General features: G+C 41.7%; 1 protein-coding gene across 3 annotated transcripts in view; it reads right to left on the bottom strand.

Moving 5' to 3' along the window:
- Positions 1–16,525, bottom strand: part of LOC120301341 (testis-expressed protein 10 homolog) — a 67,566-nt gene that overhangs the window by 37,267 nt on the left and 13,774 nt on the right. Inside the window, exons 1-3 of one of the 3 annotated variants that reach the window (XM_039328457.1) lie at positions 7,120–7,389; positions 2,920–3,055; positions 2,436–2,611 (exon numbers count right to left, since the gene is read on the bottom strand). In XM_039328457.1, the coding sequence (XP_039184391.1) occupies positions 2,436–2,611; positions 2,920–3,055; positions 7,120–7,153 (346 nt within the window). In that variant the 5' untranslated portion in view covers positions 7,154–7,389. Of the gene's footprint in view, positions 1–2,435; positions 2,612–2,919; positions 3,056–7,119; positions 7,390–16,525 lie in introns of those variants that run through there. The other 2 variants (XM_039328456.1, XM_039328455.1) reach the window with 2 other exon arrangements.

Below are 16,525 nucleotides of genomic sequence, written 5' to 3'. Positions count from 1 at the left end.
CTGAGAAACAAAAGACTATTGTACCTAGAGGGGCATGACCTACAAATTGGCTGGCATGCCTTCCTATGGTAAGGGAAGAATAAAACACACAGATATTTCCAAAATCATTTCATAAGGAATGCTCTTCTTTTGGAATGGGAAAGAATAAAAGAGAAAATTGATATTAAGCTACCTGAATGGCTTTCAACAATGGAAGCTTTTGCTTACCCTAATTTAATTAACTATGACAAAGACATGACTCTTTATCTTGGACAATGAAGGAAAATTGAAAGACAGACAAGATTTAGAATGACAAGGTATTGATTTACCATGGTGGCCATATTTATAAATCCAAACAAGATATTTTATAAACAGCAGACAGAATTTGATCAAATATTGTTAAAAACAGATGAAAACTTGATTAAGAAACTCTATAGATTTCTGCTAAATTTAAAGATAGAAGAAGAACAAGTAAAAGAAACAATGATAGCATGGGCAAAATTTTTTGGATATTCTAAAGATTTGGAAGACTGGCAAAAACTGAGATAGAAATATCAAATTGACTAAAGCAGTCTCATATAAAGAAAATTTGTATAAAATGTTTCACAGATGGCATATGACACCAGTAAGATTAGCGAAAGTGTTTAAAAATACTTAGAATAATTGCTGGAAATATAAACAAAGGCCAGGTACTTATTACCATATGTGGTGGACATGCCCTAAAGCAAAAAAGTTTGGGGTAAGATACATACATGGTTGGAAAAAATGATTAAAAGAAAGATAGAATTTAAACCAGAACTGTTTTTGTTAGGAATATTAGGACCTAACTATGAGAAGGAGAATGAATATTGCATATACTGACAGGAAGGACTCACTGGAGAAGGGCCTAATGCTGAGAAAGATTGAGGGCAATAGAAGATGGGGACGACAGAGAATGAGATGGCTGGATGGAGTCACTGAAGCAGTAGGTGTGAACTTAAATGGACTCCAGAAGATGGTAGAGGACAGGAAGACCGGAGGAACGTTGTCCATGGGGTCGCGATGGGTCAGACACGACTTCGCATTTAACAACAACAACATACTGACAGCAGCGGGAATAGTATTTGCCCAATATTGGAAAAATGAAACTTACCAACTGAAGAGGTTTTAATTAAGAAAATCTTAGAATGTGCAGAAATGGATAGATTGACCTTAGAGATTAAAGAGAAAGAAGATTCTGTTTATTTTAGAACATGGGATAATTTTTACCAATGGTTAGGAAAATGAACTAGTGAGAAATGAATGTGATATGTTATTTTGAATATATATTAACAAGAATCATATGCATTAATTGATACTGTTTATGATTATCATTTATTACACATTACAGTTACTTATTACAATACCAACTATTGTTAATTGAACATATGTACCCAGACAATAGTCTGTTTGCTAAAGATTGAAAATGCTATTGGGGGATAATCCCAATGTCGACCCCAACTCACGCACAACACCAATCCTGATTCCAACCCCACCCTAAACCTTAATCCTTATCCTGACCCTATTCTATTCTCAACCCTATAAAACTCAATAAAATTCTATTAAAAAAAGAACTAGGGAGTAGTTGATCAAATCAATTAAAGCCAAGAGTCTTATAGAGCAGGGGCCCCCAACCTCTGGGCCGCAGCCTGGGCCAAGGCTGCGGGATCTTAGCCAGAGGGCCATGGAAATGGCTGGCTGGTGCGCGCAAGCATGGGCGTGCATTACCTCCACTCACGCGCATGCGCGTGAACAGGGGCACTAGTGCTGGGTGGGTGCGGCCTGTTTGCACATGCCACATGCATGAATGGGGCTGCTAGTGCCATGCCAGTGTGCGGGACCCTATTTGTGTGCATGCTGCACACCTATTTTGGAAGCTGCTTTCCTTCCCTCTGGGCCCTGAGCCTGGAAAGATTGGAGACCTCTGTTATAGAGGTCATCTCAGAGCTTCATTCTGTGATCTTTGAAAAAACATTGAGAATAAATATAGTGTCAAAAGATTGGAGAATGGGAAATATTTTCCCTATCTTCAAAACAGGTTAAAAAAAAGATACCCAGATAACTATAGACTTGTTTATGTCAATACTGGGCAAAGCAGAGCTTTTTATTACCTTGTTATAACCATAGTCTAATTGTACCTCTGTAGCAACCTTTGGTTTACCAGATATTGACACAAGCTGTTAAAGGACAGCAATTAGTTCTCCTCTGCAGCTTCTTTTTCTGCTACCCTGAGGGGCATAATAAATTTAACCTGGCATAAGCAGTTGCTCCATTCCTATTTAATCCATTGTGCTTTTTAATATTTTAAAAGTTAAAAGAGAAGAAACAGAAATGCAGGAGGCAAGCCTCTCCAAACTTTTTTTAATTTTCAGAATATTTTTCTTGATGTAGTTTGATGTAACTAGAGTCTAGTTCTCAAATATGAAAATAATAATTACCATATATCAGGGGAGCAGCAGCTTGTAAACTCTGTAGAATTTCTTTGTTCGCCCGAGATGCAGCAGAATAAATAATACCAATCAATTGTTCTGAAAGTTCAGGATTTCTTAAGCCAAGAAGAACAAGCTGCTGAGGCAGACCAGCCAGCCAACAAGTTAATACTTTACCTTGGCTTCTGCAGTGCATAAGAAAAAAACAATAACAGGTAACTTCATAGTTATAATATAAGCACATGCACACAAAACAAACTCTGAAGGTTTTGAGGCCCAGAAAATAGGCTCTTAATTCACAACATTTTCAGGGATGAATTTCAGAGGCATTATATTAATCTGAAGAGTGGAATTGAAAAGTATTTTGTGGGTATATCACTGCATATTCCGTTAGCCTTTTAAAGAACAAAGCATTTACAAAGTGACATTAAACAAAAATGATTTTCTCTTTTATATTATATGACACAATGTTGAAAATAATATATATTATTACCTATTTATATGAAGGTTCATTTCTTCCTTTTGATAAACTCTGGCAAAAAAATTCAAAAGTAATGTACGTACAGGAAAAGGAAGATTCCTTTGCTGATAAAATGTGTAGACTGCTTTCATCAAAGTTTCTGTTGCTGCTAAATAAGAGGTCAGAATAAAAATCAGTAGTGACACTTTATTTCCCTTGCATTTTGTAGAAAAAAAATCTATGTTAGATATTAGAATTACAAGAGCATAATCTAAGATTTGGATAGCATGATTTTCTACAGTATGATAAGATCAATGTAGATTTCAAAATCACTATGTTAATATGGAATAAATTAACCCTAACCCCAGACTGCCAAAAAAAAAAAAGCCGTATGGCAGAGGTTTCATTGAGGGTCACATCAACATTAAGGTTGCCTCAGGAGGGCGGGGTATGTGTGGCGGGGTACGTCATTCGCATCAAGGGTGCCTGTGGGGGCCTGGGCAGGAGTGGGACAAACTTGAATGTCCTTGGCAGAAGGGGGTGGAACCAGGGCAAGTGCCAAGGCATGGTCCACTGGAGGAGCCTCACTGTTCCTCTCAGGCTATGGGGGGGGGGCCCTGGATGGTGGCGTAGGCTACCCAGAGCCCTGGGCAGCAGAGGTCAAACACCCAGCCTGGCCCTCGAGCACTTGCGGCACAAAGCCCAGCCCCACTTCCCCAAAGGGGCGCCCAGCTGCCCTTACTTCCTTCACAGCTGCTGCTGTGCTTGCTCTCCTTAGCCAGTAGCTCATGATGATACGAGGGCAAAGTCAGAGAGAGGCCCATTCCCTCTCCATGGGAGGAGACCCAGCTTTGTATCCAAAGCTTCCTTAGCAATAAGATGGGAGACTCCAGGATAGGCCAGGAGGAGGGGGTAAGGGGATGGTGAAAGGGCAGCAGGGCAGGATTGACTTCCCTCAGACCCTCCCTCTTCTTCTTTCCTTCCTTCCTTCCTAAGTACAGAATGGTGGGAAAATATTTGAGATGAGGGAGGGAGAAAAATAGGCAAGAAACACAACTGGGGAAGTGTCAACCTTCGTGAGGAATGAAGAAATAAACCATCACCTGGAAGTGGCCAGCACATGGCCCTCACCTACTTCACATATCTGGCTTGGTGGGCTTTGGGGGAGGGGATGCCATGAGCAGCGTGAGAGTCAACGTTACCTGCACAATGCCGCCCAGCCCCCAGCCTGCCCGGTTTTGGCAGGCTGTGAGGCACTCTCCTCCCAGCACCGAGAGGTTGAGCCAGGCGGTGCAAATATGAAAAGAAACGCAACGCTGCCCAGTCCCCAGTCTGCCCGGTCTCGGCAGGCAGCGGGGCACTCTCCTCATAGCGCCGAAAGGCTGAGCCAGGTGGCATGAATCTGAAAAAAACTGCAATGCTGCCCAGCCCCAGTCTTGGCAGGCAGAGGGGCGCTTTCCTCACAGCGCCAAGAGGTTGAGCCAGGAGGTGTGAAGCTCGCCAGCTTTGCATCTTGCTCCCTGCTGAAACTGGGCAGGCTGGGGGCTAGGCAGCATTACACTTCTCATCAGATTTGTGCCATCCAGCTCAGCTCTTGGCGCTGTGAGGAGTGCCCTGCTGCCTGCAGAAACCCTTCCCCCAGAGCCCATCAAACCAGATATGTGAAGGAGGTGAGGCCATTTGCTGGCCACTTCCAAGTGATGGTGCATTTCTTCATTCCTCACAAAGAGTGACACCTCCCAAGCATGTACCCAGGCGGCAGGGGCTGGTTCCTCGCTGGTTCCAGATGGCCTTGTGGAGCTAAGACTGAATACGTTTCAGCATAGATGGCCACCACAAAATTGTACATTGGCTCCCGGCTGGCTGGGCCAGGGCCAAGGCAGTGGGGGCTGTTCCCTCACTGTTTCCATGATGGCTTCACAGGCCACATGAAACCACTTTGCAGGCTGGGCCTTGTGTTTGACATGTCTGCCTTATGGTTCTCAGCACAAACACAATAATATCAAGAAAAAGCAGGTAACGACACGTGGTTAATCTATCATCTTGTTGAAATTTGAAATAAATAAACATATGAAAACATCTATGATAAAATGGGCTAAGAATTTGGGGCATAACATATTATTGGAAAAGTGGGAAAACACATAGCTGAAAGGATTGGTATATGACTTCAGAAAAATTATGTAAAATATATAACGGTACCTTATACTTATGTTGAAAATGTGCACAAGAAGAGTCATTTTATCATGCTTGGTGGACTTAAAATAAGACAGAAAATTCTGGGTTCAAATATGTATAATGGTGCAAAAGATTTCAAAGACTAAAAATCAATTGAAACAAGATTGGCTTTCTTGGAAGTAGTGGACAGACAACTAAAAAAAAAGCCATGAAAGATTTTTATACATGATCACTACTGAAAGACTATATGTGTCAGGTCCCTATCGGTATACTTTCATTCTGGAAGGAGGGGGGAGGATGTGTGGAGATTGAGGATTTTTTACTTTTGCTTTGATGTATCTGCATGGGATCTGGGGAGGGAGGGGAATAAGCCCTTAGGGCCACCTGTTTTGATTCCTTTCCATCTCTCCTGCTTGCTAGCAAGATCGCAGCACAAGAGAAGCAACTTGTTATCACCTTTTTGGCTCAGAGTTTTCAAATCTTCATGCCAGTGGATTGGCTCTTGATGGACTGGGGCACTGGAGTGGAGTTTGAATAGTGGAAAATTTAGCTTAACGTTTAGCATGGGAACTTCAGATTCTGCCTGACTTCTCTGCAATCAGTTTCTCTCAGTAAAAGATCCTTTTGAAATAACTCTTCTTTCAAGAGTCATGCTGTCAAAGTTCTGACTGACAAATCCAACTAAGCAAACATCTTCGAGACTTTCCGATCTTTTAATGCAAAGCTTTATTGAGTACACCATATTGGTACATAAGAAAGTAAAACCAGCTCTGAAGGGCCCATTCCCAAACCCCTATATAAAAACATTAACTTCCTCCTCCTCCCTCTGGGTCAGGTCACGTTGCCCAATCAAGTTGGAAAAATATTGTTATGAGAGCATCTCTGGATCTAGCCAGACACCTGGCCATTGCCCTTGATTCCCACAGTCTGCTTCCTTAATCTTTGAAGCCTGCATTCCAAACTTCTCCCCTCTCCCCAAGCTCGTTGGCAAGCTGAGAAGCAATGACTGTCACACCAGCAAGACTGGGCTTCAAAGCATGACAAGCAGACCTTCCTAAAAATTGGAAGGAACCTGAAAAACAATAAACATACATTAAGCCATTTCCTATATTTGGAAGCCCCTGGTTTCTGCGGATACTTCGCATGGAATCTACTGATTAGCCACTCTGCTCTGATGTTATGAAGCTTAACCTATGAAGTTTCTCCTATTGGGTATCCCCTCCATTGTATTAAATACTGTAGCTTTCCCTTATGAATCCTAGAATCCAGGACTGTGCCTCTTTCCTTCCACTATTATTGGACTGGGCACTTCCTTATAGACTGGCCTCAACCTAGATCCCATGGCTGGCTTCAGCAAACTGCAATGAAATATTGGGTCTTCCACATAAAATGTTCCTTGGGGAGCTTGTTTCTTGTCTGCTGGTTTCTTCTGGCTCTCTGTTGCCTTACCTAGAGCTTTTTTAACATTACTCCAGGTGCTTTTGATGGATTCCACCATTCAGTCAGTGTTACTGATGAGGGGGTTTCTCTTGAATATTCTCGCACTGGCACAAACTTCAATCCTGTGGCTATTTTAAAAGGGATGAGCCCCATGCTACTATGCACTGCGTTATTGTATACCACCTAGCAAATGGCAACAGTTTTGCCCAGTGAGACTGCTCATAGTTGACACAGCAATTTATTTATTTATTTATGAGACTTATATACCACTTTAAGTGCAAGCACTCTCTAAGCGGTGTACACCAGTAAGCAACGTATATATATATTTACATTGCCCCCAACAATCTGGGTCCTCATTTTACCTACCCTGGAAGGATGGAGAGCTGAGTCAACCTTGAGCCGGTGAGATTTGAACTGCTGACCTGCTGAACACAGTCAGCTAAAGTGGCCTGCAGTACTGCACTCTAACTGCTGTGCCACCTCGGCTTATAATGCAATGCAAGTATTATTCCACCATTTCATTAGCTCGTTCTGCGGGCCCATTCATATTATGATGAAAAGCCAAGCTGAGATCCTGGGAAGACCCCATCAGCTTTATGAAATCACACCAAAGCTTACCTGTGAATTGAACCTTTGGTCTGAGATTATGCATTTAGGCACTCTGTGCAGTCAGTAAATATGTTGCAAAAAATCTTGGCCAGCCTCTGGGCTGATGGAAGGCTGGAGCATGCTGTGAAGAAAGAGCTACTGAGTCTGTGAAAGAGAATTGAGTTAGAAGCTGGATTTCCAGTCTCAGGTTTGTCTCTGTATCTCTCTGTAAGAAGTCTTTAATTGAGCTATGTTGCTGTAAAGAAGAATATATGGTATTGTAAATATTTTTATATGAATATAAAGAAGTTATTTTGAATCAGCTAAATGCAGTCAACTGTGAGAGCTTCTGATTTATTTTTTCACCACTAGAGAAATTAAAATTCTCTAACAGGTTATGGGCCCAGAGCTTACTAAGGACTGCATTGTAATTTAAAGCTGGAAGAAATTGCCTGTGTTTAGAAAGTATAAGAAAAAGGCAGAATTAGCAGAATGGCTGCATTGGAATTTAAGGAAAGCTGTGTGCCTCGTTTAGGCCAGAAGAATTACATTGTATGGGTTGCAAAAATGTAATGTTTGCTGAAAGCTAAAGAGCTGTGGTATATTGTAGAAAATCCACCACAAGTATTTGCAGCTGCTGATCAGAAGAGTCATGATCGAGCAATGGCTTATCTCATCTTGAATTTAGATGATGAACAATTTCTAAATGTTGCAAATTTAAAGACTGCAAAGGAGATTTGGATGAAGTTGAGAGCTATGCACGTGAATGTTTCTGCATACAATATAGTGCAATTGTCAAGAAAACTTTACAGGGCCTGTTTGCAACCAGGTGAATCTGTGGAATAGCATTTAAATAAAATGCAAAGTTTATTTTTGAGCTTAGAACAACGTGGGATTAAATTCCCTAAGTCCCAGAAGATTTTATTGGTGTTGAACAGTTTAGATAAAACCTGGGATAGAGTTTCTGCCATATTTGAGTGTAAAGAAGAGCAAGCATTAAATTTTGAGGCTTTAAAGGCATGCTTGCTTAATGAAGAAATAAAGTGCCATTTTAGAAACAGCCATGAGGAGGTGAAATTCCTGAGGAGGGGGTCCAGACTGCAAGTCTCCGGAGGAGAAAAAACAAGTAGATCAGACCTGGACCAAGTTGCAACAAAAGAGAGATTTTGCAAGCAGAGAGCTGCTTTGCAAAAAAAGAATTGCTACATTTGTGGAGAAAATACACATCTGAAAAAGAACTGTTTGCAGAGAAACAATTTGCAGCAAAGGACATTTGTGCATGCAAAGAAGAATACTTTGCAAAAGGAACATTTTGGTGTTGCAAACGTTTGCAATAGCAACAACAGAGACAAGTGGCTAATTGATAGTGGGGCAAGACAAACAATTGTTAATGACTCTGAATTATTTTGCAGGTTTGTTCCAGTAGCACAAGAAGCTGTGGCTTTGGCAAATGGCCAGAAAGCAAAAGTCATTGGAAAAGGCGATGTAAAAATTCCATATTTGGAATCAAAGTTTACCAATGTGCTTTGTGTACCTGAGATGGAACATAATTTGTTAAGTGTGTCTAATTTAGACAAACAAGGTTTTGAGACCATTTTTGTAAATGGGAAGTGTCTCATCAAAAGGAATGGGAATATTTGTGCAGAAGGCATAAAGGAAGATAATCTATATGTATTGCCGGGACAAAAGGTTCAATGTTCCCATATATTTAAGAATGTTGCAGAGCATGATTCGTGTGTTCATCTTCTACATAGAAGACTTGGCCATGCAACCTTTAAGGTTTTGCAGCAAATGCAGGAGTTTGCAGAAGGGCTAAATTTGAAGGGATGAAAACCATATTTGGACTGTGCAGTATGCAAAGCATCAAAGTCAAAGGCATTCCCAGTTAGTAAATATAGCACAAGACAAACAAAGAGAGCTCTAGAGCTGGTCCATGCAGATCTGGTGGGACCTATGAAAGTCAGTTTGGGAGGAGCAAAATATGCACTGGTAATTGTTGATGATTATAGCAGGTATTCGTTTTGCTACTTGCTTAGAGGAAAGACAGAGGTGCTACAACAATTCAAACAGTGGGTAAGTTTTGTAGAGAGAAGGTACAGACAACAAGTGTGTCAGTTGCAAATTGACAGAGGTACTGAATTTATGTCAACTAAATTCTAACAATAGTTGGGGAGTTGGGGATAAGACATAGACGTACAAATCCTTACACAGCAGCAGAGAACGGTGTAGCTGAAAGAAGGAATGCTGTTTTGCAAACAATGAAAGATTCATTATTAGAGGATTCTGGTATGAGCAGGTCATATTGGGTAGAAGCCATATTGACTGCCAATTATATAGTTTACAGGCTGTGGAGTTCTTCCATTAATAATACTCCATATGCCATTCTATATGGGAGAAAGCCATCACTGGCACATTTGAGAATTTTTGGAAGTACTGCATGGGTACATATTCCAAAAGCAATCAGAAGAAAGGGACAGCAAAAGGCAAGAAAGCTCAGGTTTATGGGCTATGAGCCAGGGTCAAAAGGATATCGCTTTAGCGATGGAAGTAAAAGAATTGTAATTTCAAGGTCTGCTAATTTTGCAGAACAAAATTGGGACAGAATTAATGCAAATTCTGGGTTTGTCTCACTTAATGACGGTGATCTATTTAATGACAATAACTCATCTAATGATAAAAAAATGATTACTGAAGATGTCAATGTTCAAGGAGGAGAGGCTGAACAAGACATGAAATCAGAAAGACTTGAGACACAGGAACAGTTAATACTACGTAGGTCAGAGCGATGTAACAAAGGAATTCCGCCTGACAGGTATTCTACCAACAAGGTAAAGGTTTGCAATGTGTGGTATGAGCCAAGAAGTTATAAAGAAGTGTTGGCATTACCAAAAGCTGAACAAGAAAGATGGAAGAAGGACATGGACAAAGAGATGAAATCCATGGGAGAGCATGAAGTATTTAAATCAGCGACTTTGCCACAGGGAACCAAAGCTGTGGGTTGTAAGTGGGTATATAAGAAAAAGGTATTGCAAAATAATGATATATAGTATAAGGCCAGGTTGGTGGCACAAGGTTTTTCACAATTAAAGAATATGCACTACGATGAAGTATTTGCGCCAACTGTGAAAAGTGAGAGTATAAGATTAGCACTGGCATTGACAGCGGCATATAAGCATAAATCTGGCACTTTGATATCACAACTGCATTCCTCAATGCTGAGTTAGAGGAAGAAATTTATATGATCCAAGCACCAGGATATGAAATTGCAAAACCTAATAAGGTATATAAATTAAACAAGGCTATTTATGGGCTGAAGCAGTCAGCCAGAAACTGGAATATCTGTTTAGATACCGCTTTAAAGGATCTTGGATTTAAAGTTGCAAAGCTGATAATTTTATATATACTGGACAGTTACAAGGAGGGAATTGTCTACTGTTATCATTTGTGGATGATCTTTGCTTCATCGCAAAGGATGCATCACAAGTCAAGGAATTTGCTGATAAATTAGGAAAGAAATTTGAATTAAAGAATTGGGGAGAAATAAAAAATTATCTCGGTGTAGAGATACAGAAAAATGAAAAAGGTGGTTATATTCTCAGTCAAAGGAGAAAAATTGAGCAGTTATTGGAGAAACATAATATGAAAGATAGCAATACTGCTCCCACACCCATGAGTGCAGATTTTTATAATAGTTTAAGTGTGGACAAAGGTGAAACCTGTGATCAAGATATATATCATTCAGCAATAGGGAGTTTGTTATATCTATCACAGTGGTCCAGACCAGACATAGCTTGTGCAATAAGCATTTTGAGTCGTTTTATTGCTGCACCTACAAAGTTACATTGGATGGGTGTAAAAAGGGTTCTCAGATATTTAAAGGGAACTATAAATTTGGGTCTTCAAATACAGATTACTGAGGAATTGAAATTAAAGTGTTATGTCAACAGTGACTATGCAAATGACATAAACACAAGGAAATCAAATTCTGGGATTATAATATTGTTTAGAGGGACTCTGAGTGGATGGAAGTCCAGAAAACAAACAACTGTTGCTATTTCAACAGCAGAAGCAGAGTTCATTGCTTTATCTCAGTGGTTCTCAACCTGTGGGTCGGGACCCCATTTGGGGTCAAATGACCATTTCACGGGGGTCGCCAAACCATGCTGTCCGCCATTTTGTTCCCTTTTCCCTAGCTGTCCTACTCCCTCTTATTGGTGGACACACCCACTTGGGGGTCACCACAACATGGGGAACTGTATTATGGGGTCACGGCATTAGAAAGGTTGAGAATCACTGCTTTATCTGAATTGTGTTTTGAAGTAACATGGTATGTACAGTTGTTGCAAGATTTAAATATTAATGTAAAGGAATCTGTAAAGGTATTTGAAGACAATGCTGCCTGTATAAAAATGGCAACTGGTGACAGGGGAAGAACGGAAGTAAACATGTAGACATTAAATATTGTAATGTCAGGGAAGCTATAAAAGGAAAATTGATTAGTTTAAATCATTGTTCTTCTGAGGATAATTTGGCAGACATGATGACTCAACCATTGGGTAGTGTTCACTATGGAGAATGTGTTAAGTCAATAGGTCTGATGTCTCTTCCTGTCATGAAGGGAGGAGTGTTGGAATATTCATGAGCAGGAAGAGTCATGTGGTAACTCAGTCAACCAATGTGAAGAAAGAGCTATTGAGTCTGTGCAAAAGAGTATTGAGTTAGGAGCTGGATTTCCAGTCTCAGGTTTGTCTCTGTATCTCTCTGTAAGAAGTCTTTAATTGAGCTATGTTGCTGTAAAGAATGTATGGTATTGTAAATATTTTTATATGAATATAAAGAAGTTATTTTGAATCAGCTAAATGCAGTCAACTGTGAGAGCTTCTGATTTATTTTTCACCAATAGAAAAATTAAAATTCTATTTTAATTTGTGTTGGGTTGAGCTAAGGCTCAACCCAACACAAGCTCTGCCGGATGGATGGAGGAAGCTGCCAGCCTAGAGAACTCATCTAAGCCGAGATAGTCCATTGGTGTAAGATGACTCAGAAGGGAGGACAAAAGGGGTCACCTCACCCAAGGCATCTATCGGCATGGATGGAGAAAAGAGCTGGAGGCGGTAGACCAGGAATCCCCAATTCCTGGTCCGTGGACCAGTACCGGGCTGCAACTTGCCAGCAACCTGGCTGCACAAACAAGCAAAGCCCCCTCTGTGGGGTGCAGGCAGCACACAAAACCACACCTCTCTGGTCCATGGAAAAACCTCTCTCCATGTAACTGGTCCCTAGTGCCCTAAAGGTTGGGGACCTCTGTGCTAGACGATGAAGAAGCACAGGGAGAAGAACCTGACCACACTGATCTCCTCATGTGCTTCATGATGGAAGCCTTCTAGAACCTGAAAGCACAAGAAGCCTTAGCCCAAGTGATGGGGGACAACAGCCAATGTGAATGATGAGCAAGCAAAGGAGATGAAAACATCACCCCTTGGCACTGTAACAGGCACAACCAAGGTCTTGGAAGGAGCAGCAATCGCCACAGCAAGACCCCTCCTTAAGGAGCAAATGTCCCAAGGGCTGGTGATGGTGGAACTCTCCAGCGGGAGTGAAAAGCGCCCCCACTTGGAATGAACTTCGACAGGGACCTTCAGCAGCTCGGGTTTTTCCTAACCCATGTTCTCACCTACATGCAGGCATATGGACACAAGATCCCCACCAAGGGGGCGAGGGTCAGGGTCATCACCCTAGCATTGGAAAGGGCTGCAGCGAGATGGATAGTAATCCTCCACAATGCAAATGCCCCAAAGTTGCAAAACTTCAGTCATTTCATGACAGCTGTGAGATGGAGATTTGAAGACCACCTAGTTAACCACAAAACCCGAGACCGCATCAAGATGGTGAAGCAAAGGCGCCAACTGGTAGCTGAGTACATTGAGGAATTCTGGGACCTGGCCTGCCACCTTGACTGGTCAGAGGATATCCTGGTCTGAACAACAACTTATATAATGACTTATACAATGGCTGCATTGTGAGAGAGGCCCCACACACACCTTCATGTCTGGTGTGTGGTGCGTGCTAGTCGCAAAAGCAGAAATCAACCTAGCCCAGAATAAGTACCACTCCAGCAAAGCTTGGAAGAGATCACCCCCAGAGAGGAAGAGGGAAACAACCAAACCACAACTCCAGCCAGCAAGTTCCATCACCTGCTTCAAATGCGGAAAGGAAGGCTGGCAAGCAGCCAAATGCTGGATGAAAATCCTGGCATGCACCAAGCGGGAAAGTCACCAAACCGCAGTGTCACACTAAGGAAGCAGCCCTGAAGAGTACGGAGGTTGTGGAGTTCAACATCTCACCGCAATGGAGGGAGGGAACTGCGACTCACCAGAAGATCAGAAGGTCTTCGATACCGACTACAATGATGACCTATTAGTAAGTGGCCCGATTGCGCTAGTGACTATGGCCATAGAACTGCACCTTCCTGGTATGGGGCAGATTACTCCCCTAAAAACCTTGCTAGATTCAGGATGCACCAGATGCTTGGTTAGCCCAGCCTAGTAGAGAAATTTGGAATCCGTCTGAGAAGGTTAAAAACCCCAATTGCCTTCTGCCAACTAGACGGGTCAGTTACAGGAAGCATTCCAGCCACTTTTACCACCGTATCCCTGGAGATGACCATAGGATGCCATTCAGAGACTCTAAGCTTCACAGTGACACCTGGGATGGACAGACTGCTCATACTGGGGTTGGACTGGCTAAAGAAGTGGAATCCACAGGTGGACTGGAGAAAAGGGCTTTTAAAATTCCCGGCAAGGGGGGAACCCCATGTACTACTGAATGTAAACCCCAAAAGGACCCTTGCAAGAAATCGGGGCAGCCGCAAGAGGAGAACCAATATCAGGTATACCAAAAGAATACCATGACCTAAGAGACATATTTAGCAAACGTGGGTCAGATGAGCTCCCTCCTCACTGCCCCCACAGACTGCGCAATCAAGATCATCCATGGGGCCAAGTTACTGAAACCAAAGCTTTACTCTTCGGCCCTAGGGAGCTATGTGCTTTCATTGACAAAAATCTAGTTCACGGGTTTATCCAGCCTGCCAGATCTAGAGTGATTGCCCCATCTTATTCTGAGAGAAGGATGACTTTCTTAGTCTATGCGTGGACTATACAAGACTGAACACGGTGTGCGTGGAAGAATGTGTACCCCTTTCCCCTTATGAAGGACATGTTAGCCCATGTAGCCAAGGGGAGAATTTTCTCCAAACTAGAATTGCAGGAGGCTTATTACCACATCAGGATTAGGGAAGGGTATCAATGGAAGACCTGGAGGAACATTGTCCATGGGGTCGCGATGGGTCGGACACGACTTCGCAAATAACAACAAATCAATGGAAAACTGTTTTCAACTGCCTGTTAGGCAGCTTTCAATTTAAAGTACTCCCATTTGGCTTGTAAGGAGTCCCCACAGTGTTTATGCAGCTGACAAACGAGATGCTCCATAAACATTTATATGATATTCTAATTTACACAGAAACAAAAGTGGAGCATGTAAAATTAGAGTCTGGCTCGAAGTTCTCACAACATCTTCACACCAGCGGATTGGCTCCTGATGGACTGGGGCATTGAGATGGGATTTGAACAGTGGAAAATTTAGCTTAATGTTTCGTCTGGGAATTTCAGAGTCCACCTCATTTCTCTGCAATCACTTTCTCTCAGTAAAAGATCCTTTTGAAATAACACTTGTTTCAAGAGTCATGTTTTCCTGAAGGAATAGCTGAGGCAGGACCTTACAAAATGTGCAAAAATGGAAATATTCTGAAATACTCATTAATGGAGGAATGCTTAATGAAAATGACAGAACTAGCAGAGATGGCAAAATTAATTTGTTTGCATAGGGAAAGATAAACTATTACATGTATTAGTGAGTGGAAATCTCTTTTGGGCTTTTTGCTGAAAGAACGAATAGATGGTTTTTGGTTCATGATTAGAAACAGTAGATTATTGAAAGAAGAATACTGTAAGGGCCTGCCCTCAAAGAAGCAGAACTCTTGAAACTGGCAGCATTTCAAAAGGAACTTTTACTGAGAGATAATGAAAGCAGGAAAAGCAGGCAGGATCTGAAGCATCCGTATGAAAACATTAGGTTAAATCCCATTGTTCAAAACCCCTTCCAACTGCCCAGTCCATAGGGAACTAATCCAGAGGTGTGAAGGTGTGAGAACTCCAGACCAAGGATGCAATAACGAGATGTTATCACAGGCATTGCGTCCTTGGTGAGGCAAAGTAGATGGCCTCAGGTTCTTCCCTCTCCCTCCCATTCCCCAGGAAGGTACATCAAAGCAAAGAGAAACAAAGTAAACAAAGCAAAGCTAAGTACATCACAAGAGAGCTCCAAAAGTCCCCCCCTCCCATCAGAATGGCAGCGTCCTGACAGGAATCGCAGTTTCTCACCAACACTTAGCCTCTCCATGCTCACTGCCAGAATTGGACATTGTTTACTCAGTCCCCACGATAGGGCTGTTGCCTCTTCGGGTTGACCAATTTGCAGATCCTGCCTAATGTAAGGCCCTCCCACAGCTGATTCCCTCAAGGAAGCAGAACTCTTGAAACTGGCAGCATTTCAAAAGGAACTTTTACTGAGAGATAGTGAAAGCAGGAAAAGCAGGCAGGATCTGAAGCTCCCATGCAAAAAGGTTAAACCCCATTGTTCAAAACCCTTCCAAACTCCCCATTCCATAGGAACCAATCCAGAGATAAGAAGGTGTTGTGAGAACTCTGGATGGAGGACACTATAAAATCTTCCCAAACGTTGGGTCCTTGATAATATAAAGTAGATGGCCTCAGGCTCTTCCCACTCCCTCCCATTCCCCAGGAAGGTACATCAAAGCAAAGAGAAACAAAGTAAACAAAGCAAAGTACTTCACAAGAGGTCTCCCTCCCAACAGAATGGCAGCATCTTGACAAGGTTCTACAGGGATGTGACAAATACTTTGATATAAGCTTTAGAGAAAGAGGCTAAAATACACTTTATAATTGCTGTTAAGAACAGAAGTCTTTTTCTTTTTCACATTTCTATTATTTTTTCTATTATCTTTAAGTTAAAATTTGTATTGTCCCAAATGTGCATTTTCCAAAAGGCAAATGGCCTTTCTTTCATGGTTTTTTTCTCTATAAAATTGTTTCACTTCTCATCCAAGAAAACCAACACATCCCCCCCCCCAAAAAAACCACGAAAGCAAAACTTTTTCAAAGAAAAATCCAAGAAAGTCAAGTTGCTTTTTGGAAAAAGCACCTTTGGGATCTGGATGATTAAGAATCTCCATAGACATAAAATTTGTATTAATGCTAAAAATGCAAATCCTGGGCATTATGTTAACCAAATAAGAAATAAAAAACGAACACCAGGATATAATAAACCAGACTGTTTAATATAAACAAGCCTG

This window comes from Crotalus tigris, unplaced genomic scaffold, assembly GCF_016545835.1.
Source record: "Crotalus tigris isolate CLP2741 ecotype Arizona unplaced genomic scaffold, ASM1654583v1 scf7180000024377.88843, whole genome shotgun sequence".
Lineage (NCBI taxonomy): Eukaryota > Metazoa > Chordata > Lepidosauria > Squamata > Viperidae > Crotalus > Crotalus tigris.
Note: the sequence above shows the minus strand (reverse complement) of the source record. Positions and strands in the feature narration are given on the sequence as shown.